The sequence below is a fragment of the Amphiprion ocellaris genome, chromosome 10 (assembly GCF_022539595.1).
Source record: "Amphiprion ocellaris isolate individual 3 ecotype Okinawa chromosome 10, ASM2253959v1, whole genome shotgun sequence".
Classification (NCBI taxonomy): domain Eukaryota; kingdom Metazoa; phylum Chordata; class Actinopteri; family Pomacentridae; genus Amphiprion; species Amphiprion ocellaris.
This window is the reverse complement of record NC_072775.1, coordinates 28,068,918-28,084,211: the sequence shown is the minus strand read 5'-3', so window position 1 is coordinate 28,084,211 and position 15,294 is coordinate 28,068,918. Positions and strand designations below refer to the sequence as shown.

The 15,294-nt window shown below is 38.5% G+C and overlaps 1 protein-coding gene across 10 annotated transcripts in view; it reads right to left on the bottom strand.

Annotated features, from left to right (window-relative positions):
* Positions 1 to 13,255, bottom strand: part of LOC111585752 (uncharacterized) — a 120,989-nt gene extending 107,734 nt beyond the window's left edge. For 7 of the 10 annotated variants that reach the window (XM_055014353.1, XM_055014344.1, XM_055014345.1 and 4 more), the window contains exon 1: positions 13,158 to 13,226. In XM_055014353.1, coding sequence (XP_054870328.1) covers positions 13,158 to 13,192 — 35 coding nt within the window. In that variant the 5' untranslated portion in view covers positions 13,193 to 13,226. Of the gene's footprint in view, positions 1 to 13,157 lie in introns of all 10 variants that reach the window. The other 3 variants (XM_055014346.1, XM_055014351.1, XM_055014352.1) reach the window with 3 other exon arrangements.
* Positions 13,256 to 15,294: the final 2,039 nt, after the last annotated feature.

The following is a 15,294-nucleotide window of genomic DNA, read 5'->3' as shown; positions in this document are numbered from 1 at the left end:
AGAGTTTAACCAGTACATTGATAGCCTGCGAAATGGCGCATGGTCAGACAACTTAGCTGTTCAAAGTGTTGCTGATATGTTTGACATCAACATTGAAATCATCAACACCATCACTCCTGAGTGGCCACATAACATTCACCCCCAACACCGAAGAAGTGAGCATACAATAACAACTGGACTGATAGGTGAGTTGCATTACGTGGCATTTCAGAATGCTGAGGAAGAGTTCACACAGGAGTGAGAAGCAAAGGAGAAGAGGCACCAGGTGGAAGATGAGGAAGATAGAATTGCCTTTTAAAAGACAAGTACACTGAGAGGCATGCCATTTGACACTCTGTTGCAGAAAGAGCAAGTAGCTGATGGTGACTGTATTTTTTCTTTGGCACCAGGAGAGAGCCAGAAACCCTGCCCTTTTCTGACAGACAGACACTTTGAAGAACTGGCAAATCCTTCCAAGTATCTTTTTGGTTGTGGGGGATTATCTCTGGATAGACAAAAGAACATATCTCCCAGACAATACTTTAATCAGCGGCTTTTGAACAAAGACGGCAGATTTGCCAGTGAAATTGACTATCTATTTGCAGCTCAGTATGCAGTCTAGGCCAAACAACTCAGTGATGACATCCAGATTTCTCTGAGACAGACTCGAGGTCAGACCTTCCAGGATAGGAAGATAAATGCTGGTCTCATGAAGGTCTCTGGCAATGTTCATGCTATGCTTTGCACCGACACTGCTTTCAGGTTTATGAAAAACATCAGAGGTTCTCCTGCATACTGGAACACTGTGTTGTTAGATCTACTGGCTATGGTCAGGCAACTTGGAATCCCTACATGATTCCTAACCCTCTCAGCAGCTGACATGCAGTGGCCAGAAGTCATGCAGAGTATAGCCCATCAATATGGAATACAACTGACAGCTGATGACATAAAAAATATGTCATGGGAAGAAAAGTGCAGCTGGCTTAGGTGCAACCCAGCAACTCAAACACTGACTGGACATGTTTTTCAAAGAGTTCTTTGGTGGAAAGGCTCATCCAGTTGGCGAGCTTCTGGACTACATGATACGTATTGAGTTCCAGGCCAGAGGTTCGCCACATGCACACACCATCCTATGGATAAAGGATGCACCGAAACTAGACAAGAACAGTGATGAGGAAATTATCGCCTTTCTCAACCATCACCAAAGGCCATCTCTCTTCCAGGAGAAGATGAGAGTGACTTAAGGCAGCTTGTCCTCTCTGTGCAGAAGCATGTACACTCAGCAACATGCCAAAGAAGAGGATCATGCAGATTCAAATTTCCCCATTACCCCTCTGCTGAAACTGTAATTGCTTAAGAACCTGATGCAGACAACCCATTTGCACAATGTCTAATCAAAACCAAAACACACATCTTTAACAGAGTGTGCAAAGTCATGGAAGACAAAAATATTCCTGAAGATATTTCCTTGGAGGTTTTGCTGCATATGGCTAATGTGCACCCACAGCTGTACCAGGAAGTGGTGAAGTTGATGAAATTAGGGAAACGGGTGGTGGTACAGCATCAACCTTCCAAAAGGTGGATCAACCAGTATAACCCAAAGATTCTCCAAACAAACAACATGGACCCGCAGTTCATAATGGACCCATATTCCTGCATTATGTATATCACCAGCTACATGATGAAAAGTGAAAGAGCCACGAGTGAGCTGCTGAAAAATGTGGCAGAAGAAAACAGAGGAGACGATTTAAAATCAAAGCTGAGAAAGGTCGGGTCATCATTCCTTAACAACAGGAAGGTCTGTGCCCAGGAGGCTGCTTAGGCTACTTTCTCTGCCACGGAAAAAGGCCAGCAGAAAAGTGGTGATTGTCAACACAGCACCCAAAGATAAACGAGTATCTATGTTGAAGCCTCAAAAGATCCTCCAAGAAATGGATGATGATGATGAAAACATCTTCTGCACATCTCCCTTTGACAGGTATGCTTCAAGACCTCATGATCTGTAGGACATGTCCTTGGCTGAATTTTCAGGCACATACACAGCTGACACAAAACATGATCCTGATGAGGCAACTGATCACATACCTAATGTACTACATGGCAGTGATGGCAATGACACTGGTAAAAATGAATCAGATTTTAAAGAAAATCATGACAACCTCCCAACAATCGTCACTCTATGTAATGGGCTGGGACACATGAGGAAAGGCAAGCGCCACTGCATAATACAGTGCCACAAAGAAAAGAAAGAGAGTGAAGACAAATACAGGAACTTGCTCATGCTGTATTATCCATGGCGAGATGAAGATGCTGATCTGAAAAGTCAATTCCCCTCCTTCAAAGAACACTATTCAATTGAATTCAATTCAATTCAATTTTATTTATATAGCGCCAATTACAGTCAAATTGTCTCGAGACGCTTTACAGAACCCATATGCCTGACCCCCAGAGCAAGCCAAAAGGCGACAGTGGCAAGGAAAACACCCTTTTAACAGGGAAAAAAACCTCGAGCAGAACCCGGCTCTAATGTGGGGGGACCCATCTGCCTGCTGGCCGGACGGGTTGAGAGGGACAGAAGAGGTAGAGAGGTAGAGATAGAGGGATAGAGATAGAGGGGTAGAGGGATAGAGGTAGAGGACTACAGGTAGAGGGTTACAGTTGGTGGGAGAACAACCACAAATCTGAAGCATCCAGCTCTGGGACCAGGGACACTCGGAGAAAGGACACAGGGAGAAACAGAGTGAGTGTAATGCAATAATGGTATATATAGTAAATACATAGGTAGTTAGAGAAGGGCTCAGTGCATCAAGAGAGGTCCCCAGCAGCCTAGGCCTATAGCAGCATAACTAGGGGCAAACTAAAGGGACGTCAAGAGGGGAAGTCAGTTTTGCAAATGAAAACACCAGCTCACCCCGTCAGGGTCCCCCAGTCAGCCCTAACTATAAGCTTTGTCAAAAAGGAAGGTTTTAAACCTGGTCTTAAAAATAGAGAGGGTGTCCGCCTCCCGAACCCAAACTGGGAGCTGGTTCCACAGGAGAGGCGCCTGATAACTGAAGGCTCTGCCTCCCATTCTACTTTTAGAGATTCTAGGAACAACAAATAAGCCTGCAGTCTGAGAGCGAAGAGTTCTGCTAGGATAATATGGTACTATCAGGTCTTTAAGATATGATGGAGATTGGTTGTTAAGAGCTTTATATGTCAGAAGAAGGATTTTGAATTCTATTCTAGATTTAACAGGAAGCCAATGAAGAGAAACCAGTATAGGAGAAATATGATCTCTCTTGCTAACTCCTATCAGTACTCTGGCTGCAGCATTTTGGATCAGCTGTAGATGTTTCAGAGAGCTTTTGGGACAACCTGATAATAAGGAATTACAGTAGTCAAGCCTAGAAGTAACAAATGCATGGACTAGTTTTTCTGCATCACTCTGAGACAGGATGTTCCTGATTTTCACAATATTTCTCAGGTGGAAAAAGGAAGTCCTACAGATTTGTTTTATGTGTGAATTAAAGGACATGTCCTGGTCAAAGATAACACCGAGGTTCCTCACAGTAGTACTGGAGGCCAATGTAATGCCATCCAAAGTAACTATATGCTTTGAAAGCAATTCTCTAAGATGTTTGGGGCCAAATACAATGACTTCAGTCTTGTCTGAATTTAGTAGTAAGAAATTATAGGTCATCCAGGTCTTTATGTCCTTAAGACAATCTTGCAGTCTGCCTAGCTGATTAGTTTCATCTGGCTTCATAGATAAATACAATTGAGTGTCGTCAGCGTAACAATGGAAATTCATACAGTGCTTCCTAATAATATTGCCTAAGGGAAGCATGTATAATGTGAACAGTATTGGTCCTAAGACAGAACCCTGAGGAACTCCATGATTAACCCTAGTATGCTCAGAAGAGTCATTGTTGACATGCACAAACTGGAACCTGTCTGATAAGTAGGATTTAAACCAGTCCAGTGCTGTCCCTTTAATGCCAACAGAATGTTCTAGTCGCTGTAATAAAAGTTTGTGGTTGACTGTATCGAATGCTGCACTAAGGTCCAACAAAATAAGTATAGAGACCAGTCCATTATCTGACATTATGAGAAGGTCATTAGTACCTTTCACCAGAGCTGTTTCTGTGCTATGATGCACTCTGAAGCCTGACTGAAACTCTTCAAACAAGCTATTCCTTTGCAAATGTTCACATAATTGATTTGCAACTGTTCTTTCCAGAATTTTAGAGAGAAATGGGAGGTTGGAAATTGGTCTATAGTTGGCTAAAACATCTGGATCTAGAGTGGGCTTTTTAAGTAAAGGTTTGATCACAGCAACCTTAAAAGCCTGTGGTACATAGCCTGTTACTAGAGAGAGATTAATCAGATCTAACATTGAAGAATTAATTAAAGGTAAAGCCTCCTTGAACAGTCTAGTTGGGATCGGATCTAAAAGATGTTGATGGTTTGGATGTAGAAACTATTGAAATTAGTTCAGAGAGATGTATAGGAGTGAAAAATTCTAAATATCCATCTGGTCTTACAGCCAATTCTAAAGCATCTGTACTCGATGATACATCTGTGACATTTGTAGGAAGGGCCAGATTAATTTTTTCTCTAATTGTAATAATTTTATTTGTAAAGAAGCTCATGAAGTCGTTACTGCTCAAAGCTAAAGGAATACAAGGTTGAACAGAGCTGACTCTTTGTCAGCCTGGCTACAGTGCTGAAGAGAAACCTGGGGTTGTTCTTGTTTTCCTCTATTAAAGATGAATAATATGTTGTCCTGGCATTACGAAGAGCTTTTTATAAATTACTAGACTATTTTCCAAGCTACATAAACTTCCTCTAAATTAGTGGAATACCACTTCCTTTCCAGCTTTCGGGATGCCTGCTTTAAAGTCCACAGCTGGGAATTATACCAAGGAGCAGGTCCTCTCTGAGGTATAACTTCTTTCACTATGAACATGTAAAGCACACTGTTCATGCTAATGAAGCCATGTTCAGTTGTAATGCAGAAGAACTTGAAAGAGCCTATGATGACCTACAAGAGAATGGGTCCCCCAGAAGATGCCTGGGATGTTGTAGCTCCCAATGTACAGTTCTAACAGACTGAACAAGCTGACGAAATAGTCCAAGAAAGGGAGCTTCCAGAAGAAGACCAGCTTAATAATGTTGACCTAGTGCCTCAGTCACCATCTAGTGATCGTTCTGAGCTCCATGGCCGCTTTACAGCAGAGCTCAATAAGACCCTGATGAAACCTCAGTAAAACAAAGCAATGATGCGGTCCCTGAACAACAAGCAGATGAAAGTTGTCAGGTTTCATCGAAAGTTGTGCAACGATTCCATCTTTGCTTTGAAACTTGACCAACCCATGCCACAGTACACAGTTTTCCTCAGTGGACCTGGGGGAGTCGGAAAGAGTCATATCATCAAATTGGTTCACTATGAAACCATGAAGCTTCTTAAGCCACTCTCTGGACATTTCCAGCCCGATTAACTTCCGGTTCTACTGACTGCATTCACCTGAACAGCAGCATTTGGTATAGAAGGGATGACACTGCATTCAGCTCTTGGCTTTAGCTGTGGACCAAAAACAATAAAAACTACCAACCAGCAGGCAATGAGAAGCTGAACAAACTCAGGTCATGGCTGGGCAAGCTGAAGCTCCTAATCATAGATGAAGTGTTTATGGTTGGAGCCAACCTCTTCTACCACATCCATCGACGGCTTCAGGCCATATGTGGGAACTCTAACCCAGATTCCCGATTTGGAGGAGTTAGCATTTTGGCCGTGGGTGACCTTTTCCAGCTGCAGCCTGTTTGGCAAAATCATGTCTTTTGTCTCCCATCTGATAGCTATGCCCGACTACATGGTTCACTCTGGGAGGAAAACTTCACCTTGATGAAACTAACAGAGCATGAGGCAGAAAGAAGACCAACAGTTTGCGCAGCTGCTGATGCAAGTAAGAACAGCTGCATGTACACAGGATGACATCACCTTGCTGAAGTCCAGGGTCATTACCGAAAACAGACAACAGCACCAAAAACAGACAACAGCTACCCAGCAGAAGCCCTCCATGTGTTCAAAACAAACAAATAAGTTTGCAGTAAAAGTGTGAAAATTGACATTAAATAATTAAATAATTAAATATAACTATAATGACTTATCTTTGTTTTAACCCTTACAAATCTGGGGGGACAATTTCACTGAGGTTCGTTTTTGACTAATTCTGATTTTACCTTTATATTTCAACTTAAAAACTGTTGATCTTGCTTTGCTTGGTGTCTTTTTTCAGCACAACCTCACCTGTGTGATTCTACACATATATTTAATATAATGTATGAACACACTAGACCTAAAATTGCAGAAAAAATACAAAGTCCGAGTAGGAAAAGGTTAGATTTTTTTAATGTGGACACCATAAACATGTGTAAAGAATCCTTTTCAGAACTTAGAATACAAATATAAATTGTTCATATCATAAAATAATGTGCAAATTTAGCAATCAACACAGTTATATGCCACTATTTGCATTCAAATGCAGGAAATTTTTAGGTGCTTTTGCACAACTATTTACAAAATCATCAGGACTCACAATAAACTTTTACATAAATGAATTTGTGCCACTCCAAAAAACTTTTTCTGTCCACCACAGTCTCTACAATGGCAAAAAAACAGCCAACGGGCTTTAGGACCATGGGGAGAATCTGGAGTCCTGGTGTTCTCCATTGCTGGAATATCCATCCATCCATTATCTATACACCGCTTATTCCTCACTAGGGTCACGGGGGGTGCTGGAGCCTATCCCAGCTGACTCGGGCGAAGGCAGGGGACACCCTGGACAGGTCGCCAGTCTGTCGCAGGGCTACATATATAGACAAACAATCACTCACACATTCACACCTACGGGCAATTTAGAGTAATCAATTAACCTCAGCATATTTTTGGACTGTGGGAGGAAGCCGGAGTACCCGGAGAAAACCCACGCATGCACAGGGAGAACATGCAAACTCCATGCAGAAAGATCCCGGGAAAGCCGGGACGCAAACCAGGGATCTTCTCGCTGCAAGGCGAAAGTGCTAACCACTACGACACTGTGCAGCCCTTGCTGGAATATGTTTATTATTATTATTATTATCATTATTATTATTATTATTATTATTATTATTATTATTATTTTACATCTGAAGCAAAGTTTTCATTTTCTGTGCATCTTGTGTCTTCTCTGTGTCTGGCAGAGTGATCTGTGGCCAAAGCCAGTGAAGGACGTGCTGCTCTCTGAACGGAGCTGAGAGCTGCTCTCCCAAAGAGTTATAACTATCCCCTGACTAAAGAAAAATGATAGAAAGTTCCAAATCCACACTTTGGCCATCTCTCCTCTGTGTATTTCTGAAATATTCCACTCTTTACTAGTAACACAGAGACGCTCTTACTGGGAGTGTGTCTGTGCAGCCGCTCCCAGTCAGTGTCTCTGTCCGTCCCCCAGCTGCTCCCAGTCAGTGTCTCTGTCCGTCCCCCAGCCGCTCCCAGTCAGTGTCTCTGTCCGTCCCCCAGCCGCTGCAAGTGTTGAGCATCTTTGTCCCAGGTGTCCCAGCAGGGAGTCTCAGAGCTGTTTGCTTTTCACACGTCTCTCCCAAAGAGTTACAAACTATCCCGATGTTTCTCTGATTGTTTTTGTGTCGGCTACAGAAGGCTTCACAGAATCTCCCATTTAGCCGTGCACCACACAAAATGAACGAAATGCGCTTGCCTAAAGTTCGCTCAAAAGTACAGCATTTATGATTGATCATAACTCTGGTTTTACTTGGCCGATCAACACGATTCAAAAACTGGTAGACAGTTCAAAATCCGTACTTCATTCGATTACAAAGTGGCGCGGCATGTCAATTGACTTCTGAAGGTAATTCACAGACATGGCGGGAGGTAATACGAGAGTTGCCGCTAATGTTTACTCCACTCTTACATTATTCTGTTGCTCACTGTAATGGTAGTAGTAGTTGTGAGATGTAGAGCAATGGGATGTTCATTACAGTTTTGGAAGACTTTTCTGCGTTTACCTTTGACACATTTTAGTTTCTCACACGAGAGAACTTTCCCTTCCCTGCAGTGTGTGTGTGAGGACAGCTTCCGCTTCAGAGGCTCTGCCTCTGCCGCTTAACCAATCAGAGGGCGGGGGGTGGATAGTGCTGGAGACAGAAGGCAGGAGAGAGAGAGGGGTAGCTGCATCTGAGCCAAAATAACCCAGTTTTAAATTGATTTCTTCGTATCGGCCCGTCGGATTAAAAAAAGGCCGATATACGTCAAATTTCCAAATATCGGCGCCGATAATCGGCCCGACCAATAATCGGTCGACGTCTATAGTTTCCACTCCCACTGGCATGGACCTGCACCATTGATAAAGTCCAAGGGAAGACGCTGGATAAGATCATTGTCTCCATGTAAGGAAACGGAAACTTCGTGCCAAGCCAAGGATATGTTGCTCTCAGCTGGGTCAAAAATCTGAATGGTCTGTTTCTACCTGGTTGTGATGCGAGTGCCATCCAATTTAACCCATCTGTACTCGCAGAAATGAACCGGCTCCGACAAGAATGTGCATCCAATACTCAGATAAATGCTGTGTCAGCTACTACCAATGCTTCCTTGAACATCTGGTTCCTCAACATTAGCTCTTACTTGGAACTCCAAAAAGACCTGAAAACAGATGAGACAATCCTTCAGGTAGATGTCTTCTGTTTTGTGGAAAAATTCTTGACGCCACAGCAGCAGGTTGATTTGGCCACCATCTCTGGCTACACCAACATTTATTTCCAGCCTGCAAAGCCTCATGAAATCCCTACCGACAAATGTCCTAATCATCACCATGGGGGATTTTAACATCGATCTCATTGATTCCCCTCATCACAAGATTTTGACCATCACAGAGGATTTTGGTTTTGCTCAGCAAGTGAGTCCCCACCACAGACTATGGTACATTATTGGACCACGTGTATGTCAGCAAAAAAGACTGTGTACAGGTGGACGTTGTAGATACCTATTTCTCAGACCACGATACAGTGTGTATTTCTTTGAAACTATAATTTTTTTGTTCATTTTGTTATTTTTCTGAAGTGTTTGTTGCAATTACACATTTTATAGGAAGGTGTACTTCCTTCATGTGCATCTGTCTCTCTGTACATCCATATTAAATGGCTACATTCTATTTTGCAGTGATTTTTGATCATTAATAACTAGTAAACAAATGCTGCTTTTATATAAAAATTGCTGCATTTCTGAAAATGCCATATGAGGGAATGAACAGCCTTAGCGGAGTACTATGCTCTCTGAGTGTTTTTCTAGTTACCAATGTATTTACTATATATACACTGTTATTGCATTACATTCACTCTGTTTCCCCCTGTGTCCATTCTCAGAGTGTCCCTGGTCCCGGAGCTGGATGCTTCTGATCTGTGGTTGCTGTCCCACCAACTAGCTTAGTCTCCATCATGTCCACCCACTGTGGGATGCTGCTGCTGACCTTGCTCCAGCCCACTGCTTCCAGCTGCCCATTTCTGCCGATCTACTCTGCATCGCCCTTACTATACTTGATATGTTCATCTACATACTGTTTGCATCTTACTACCAGCTATATATGCAGCATATTTAATGCCAGAGCTTTACATCAAAACAGTGCACAAACTGCGCTGGCTGTTGTGGAAGTATGGACTCCCGACAACGGGAGAACGCATCGTTAATGTACAATTGGAACACCGGCATACTTGATAACGTCACCACCTTGACTCATTTGCTCTGATTATTTTTACCAAGGTTATCAAACATATGGCCTGTGGGCCAAAACCGGCCTGCCAGATGGTCCATTTCGGCCCAGGGACAACTTTTATAGAGAAGACATAAACTGTAAATTTGGGGCCTGACAGAAAAAAAAATTTGAGAACCACTGCCTTAGGGTTTGCTTTGGGGTTTCAGGCATATGGGTTCTGTAAAGTGTCTAGAGAAAATGTGAATTGTAATTGGTGCAATATAAATAAAATCGAATTGAACTGATTAGGTAGCTGACCATTTTCTTGGTTATTTAGTTCATTATTTGGCCCTTAAAACACATAAAAACTGTGAAAAATGTCCAAATAACAGCTCAAAATCCCCTAATATTTAATTACTACTATGCAAGAAGAAGAAAGTAGCAAGCAGCGAGTAATTCTTACATTTTAAAACCTTTATAATCAAATGTTTGACATTTATTCTAGAAAAATAAGAGTAACCAACTATGAAGCTGTTTGAAAATGCGTCTTCTTTTGATCAGTTAATTGACTAATCATCACAGTTTTGATATTAAGTAAAGTAGAATAATGAAAAAGTCACTGCAGGATGGAAATAATGCAATGCAGGTTCACAAATCAGCTTTATATCACTTTTACATGCTTTTATCACAGACTTTTAACAATAAATTCAATGACTCTGCCATGAAACAAACATTTCCCACTAGTACATACACATTATCTGCCATTTGGGCAATTTTTCTAGTTAGAAATTTGTATTTTTTCATATTTTATTAAGAGCACTTGAATGCATCGTTCAAGTGCTCTTGAATGAACAATCATGGGGCTGCAGTTCTCAAAGAGACCAGAAACTGAAAAAGATGACTTTAGATATAAGTAAATTTAAAAAGTTTGAGCGATTTAACATTAAAAACAAAGCTAACAAAGGCTGCACTGCACGACAACTGAGCATATTATGTGCACATTCAAGGATATTTAAACATATCTAAATAAAAAAATTCAAAATGTGACTAAAAAAATACATTTAATTTAATGTCATGTACTGACATTCAGATACATAAATTAAGTAACTTCTGCTCATACATTTAATGGTACAAGTGCTGTTGATTATTTAAGTCATTAAATATGCTTTTTCTATGTTTATTGAGATGCTCGGCCAATTTTAGTTTCAAACTGATGACAAACCAGTATTGGGAAAAACATCATGCTGCTGCATTCAGATGCAACTTGCCATAAAGACAGGGGTGTTAAACATGCGGCCCACGGGCCAAAAGCAGCCCTCCAGAGGGTCCAATCCGGCCCGTGGGACGGTTTTGTATAGTATAAAAATAATAGAGAAGACATCAACTGCAAATTTGTAAAACTGTAAATTTAAAATAATTTCTAGACCTTGACAAGTTGCTTTGATCATAAAATATAATACTATATTGCTATTTTTTATTTTTTTTGTCGTTTCGTGCCTTTTTTGTAATATTTTGTCTTGTTTTTTGTCTGATCTTTTGTTGTGTCATGTTTTTGTCATTTTGTGTTTTTTTGTCTCGCTTGTGTTTTTTGTCTTTTGTCATTTTGTGTTTCGCTTTATATGTAGTTTTTTGTCGTTTTGTGTCTTTTTTTGTCTTGCATGTGTTGTTTGTCCATTTTTTGTCACTTTGTGTCTCGTTTTTGTAATATTTTGTCTTGTTTTTGTCCTTTTTTTGTCTGAGTTTTGTCATTTTGATCATAAAGTAAAATATTATATTGTTCAGTTCCAGCTACCTGTGACTAAATGTTTTGTGCCTTTGGAGATATAATATGTAAATGATGAACTGAGGCATAATGTTTTTGAAGTTGATCTTATTTTTGTTAAGAAATTTCAGGTTGTTCATGATGTTTTGTAAAAAGATAATTCATTAAATGTGAACATTTTTAGAACATACCTTTTTTGCACTAAAACAAAGGAAAAAATATGAGTTGTTGTTATTTATAGGTTATTAGGTTATGATTTTACTGGTCATTTGAGATCAAATTGGGATGAATGTGGCCCAAGAACTAAAATGAGTTTGACACTCCTGTTTAAAGAAACTGAGGCATTTATCACAGGTGTCTATATCCTGAATTCACAATATCAACTGGAGAGCTGCAACAGTTAATTGAGTGATTAGTCCCAAACTATTAAATTAACCATCAACTATTTTCAGAATTAATTGGTTTAAGTAATTATTGTTAAAAGAAAAAAGTCAAAAGTCTCTGCTTTCGGTTTCAAAACTGCATAATTTTTTTCTACTTTGTTTGCTTTTCTTAGAGGAAGTATTAATAGAACTGAATAAAAATAGAATGTCTTTATTGTCATTGTAAATGTACAACAACATTGAAGGTGTAATCCTAACATAGGTGTTGTAAAAAAAAAAAAAAAAAAAAAAAGGTTAAAAGACTGGGACAAAGAATTTAAAAACTAGAAGAAAATATAAAATAAACAGAATTAAAAGAACAAAGTGCCTTAAGTGCCCTGGAGTGCAATTGAGAAATAAAAAATAATTTAAAAAAAAACATTTCATCCACACAAACAATCATCAGTCATTTTACATCACTGGATTAGATAGAAATATGATGATATGATATTTATAAGAATAAAAAAACTGCCAGTCAGACTTTCTACTTGATTACAAAAACATATAAATATGACAATTAACTGAGTAAATCTGATTTGGGAAATACTGATCAACACTTTCACAAAAAACAAGTAATGGATTAATTGAAAAAAAAACAGATTAATCAACAATTGAAATAATCATCGATCTCAGCCTCTGACATTAGAAAAAAACTTTAACTTGGCTTAGTGTGCATTTAAAACAACGTATAAGAACTGTAAAATACAAAAATAAGACTAGTTTATTCAGCAAAACAGCACCCAACAATAATAGTATATCACAATAATAATTTAATTATGCTCATTTTGTGTTAATATTTATGTGTAGAGTGGGTACAATCATTAATATTAAAATATATAATAATAATAGGATATAATGTGGCATAAAATTGGTAATTTATAAAGTCAGGTACCATAAACTTGTAGACTAATATTCTAGTAACTAGTGTGTACTATAATTTATGCTAACATTATCTGTGTTTTCGTTTTACCTACTGAAACCACCTGTAGGTGTAACTGGTTTTATTTCCAGTATTCACAGTTTTCTGTTTGTACTGGAAATAAAACCAGTTACACTTTCAGCCCGATGTTTCCTAGATCCTGAAATCACTTCTGTTCTGATTTACTGCACATGCTAAAAAAACCTTCTAGCTAGCTCGCTAACAGTCCAAAAAAAAACCACAAAATCGACTCGACATTTAACGCAAACAGACAGTAAAATATAAAATATAAACGTGTGAAAACTACCAAACTAAACTCCGTTGATGTCAGACTGACAGTTTTTTTCACCTACCGGAGTTTTGGAGACACTTGAGAGACGCTTCGCATCTAATTCATGGAGAATATTGTCCTTCAGTGTCAAACATACCCAGGAGTTTAAACTCACCACACCCTCTGAACATCTGCACTGTGGCGCATTCAAGGGCCACGCCGAGGCTCGGACATCACATATTCCACCTCAACTCAGCGCTTTCTACCTTGTTCTTGCAGCGTAAAGTAAAAATAAACTAAAATAATAACATGTAATAGTATATAATTCAGATATTTTACTCAATAATTTTATATAAATGTGATCACTTTTACATTTCTGAAAAAGAGGTACGTTTCTGTCTCTATTTTAAAAAGTTTTTGGGATAAATGCTTGTTTTTTTTCTTTTTTTTTAAATAAATTTTAATTAATTAAATTATTTGCTGAGAGGGAATATTTGTATTTGTCGGGTTTTCCGTGTACTGTTTTGCTTAGAATTTTGTAATTTTGTGTATTAATTTTTAATCAATCAGGCAGTTTGGTATTTTGTGAGGTCTAAACCCTATTTGTTGAATTAGTTAGGCAAATTTATATTGTAAATATTAGTCCTAATGAGTCTTAACCTATCTTTTAAACATTTTTCCTCTTTTATTATTCAATGTATGTCTATTTAGTTTTATTATTAATATACATTTTATTCTTATTTGATGAGATATTGATCAATAACAATAATAATATTCAGATAAATAAGTATAATATTGTTGAGTTTTAACTTTCATATTTAAATTTGTTCGGTAAATATGGAACATTAGCCTTATTTCTGTACTGGAGAGGACTTGACTACCTAAATTTTATTTATTTATTTTTCCTCTTTTATTATGCCATGTATGTCTATTTAATTTATTATTAATGCGTATTTATTTTTATTTGATAAGATACTGATCAATAATAATCAGATAAATAAGTATGATATTGTTGAGTCTAAACCTTCATATTTAAACTTAAACATGGAAGCATTTTGGCTCAAAGTCTGTTGTTTCAAATTGGCAACATAAACGACACTGTCTTGTCTTGAGTACCTTAATTGTACATTTTAAATATTTTTCGGCTTTTATTCTACCATGTATGTCTAAGTTTTTCTACTATTTATGAGTATGTGCATACAGTGTTTATTTTGGATGAATACTATCACAAAGTTGGCAAATTTGCTAAATAAAAATCTATTTTATTCAATCTTGCATATATTTCTTGACCAGATATTGATTTTGGATAATGTTTTCATTCTAGTTTACTGTTTAACTTTTAAAAACACGTTAAACTGTGATATAATTGAGAATTTTGGCTTCTTTTGTTAAATGAAAGCAGAGGGTAGAAAAGATACTCTCAAAACACATATTTCTGCTGTTTACAGTTTTTCTCAGTTGCTTTGGTACATTTCTTGAATCATTCTCGACATTTGCAAAACAGTCAGTGCATTTCTCAAAACAATTCGTACAATTTGCAAAGCTCCATGGATTACCTGCAAAAGCCAGTCTCTTGCTCAAAATCCTTAGTTCATCTCTCAAAAGTAAATATCTGTGTCAATGAACATGTCATTGCCATCAGAATGACAAGTCCTTGTGTCATTGTGTGTGGATAAGACAGTCAAATTGCTTAGTCATGTTGTCATTATAACAGTGAACTCTGGAGGGATGTTCTGATGTAAACTATGGCTAAAGTTTTGATGACGGCTATTGTAAATTGTAAGTTACACCTTAGTGTATGTGGGAGATTGATTGCAAGAGACTGGACAAGATTCACATTTACGCTGTTACTGTTTGTATTGTAATCTGTTGACACACCACGTCATTGCGATACAGAATAGAAAACCGCTGCATAGCACAAAGAAAAAACATAGAAAAGTAGAAATGTGAACACAGGACAATCTCCTAAGGGAAAACTGTACATGCAGTGCTGTAGGAATTACAGTGCAGTCGTCCTACACCTCCTGACGTTCCGGTCTGTTGGGCCACAAATTCTCATCTACGTCATGAATATCTTCTCTTGCACTTTTGAGGGATTTCAGAAAATCCCAACCCTTCACACGTTTCCCTTTGTTAGAAAAAGTCAAGATTCACCTGGGAGCAATTTACGAACTCAGGACAGATTTAGAAAAAAAGTCTACTGGAAATGTATAAAAATA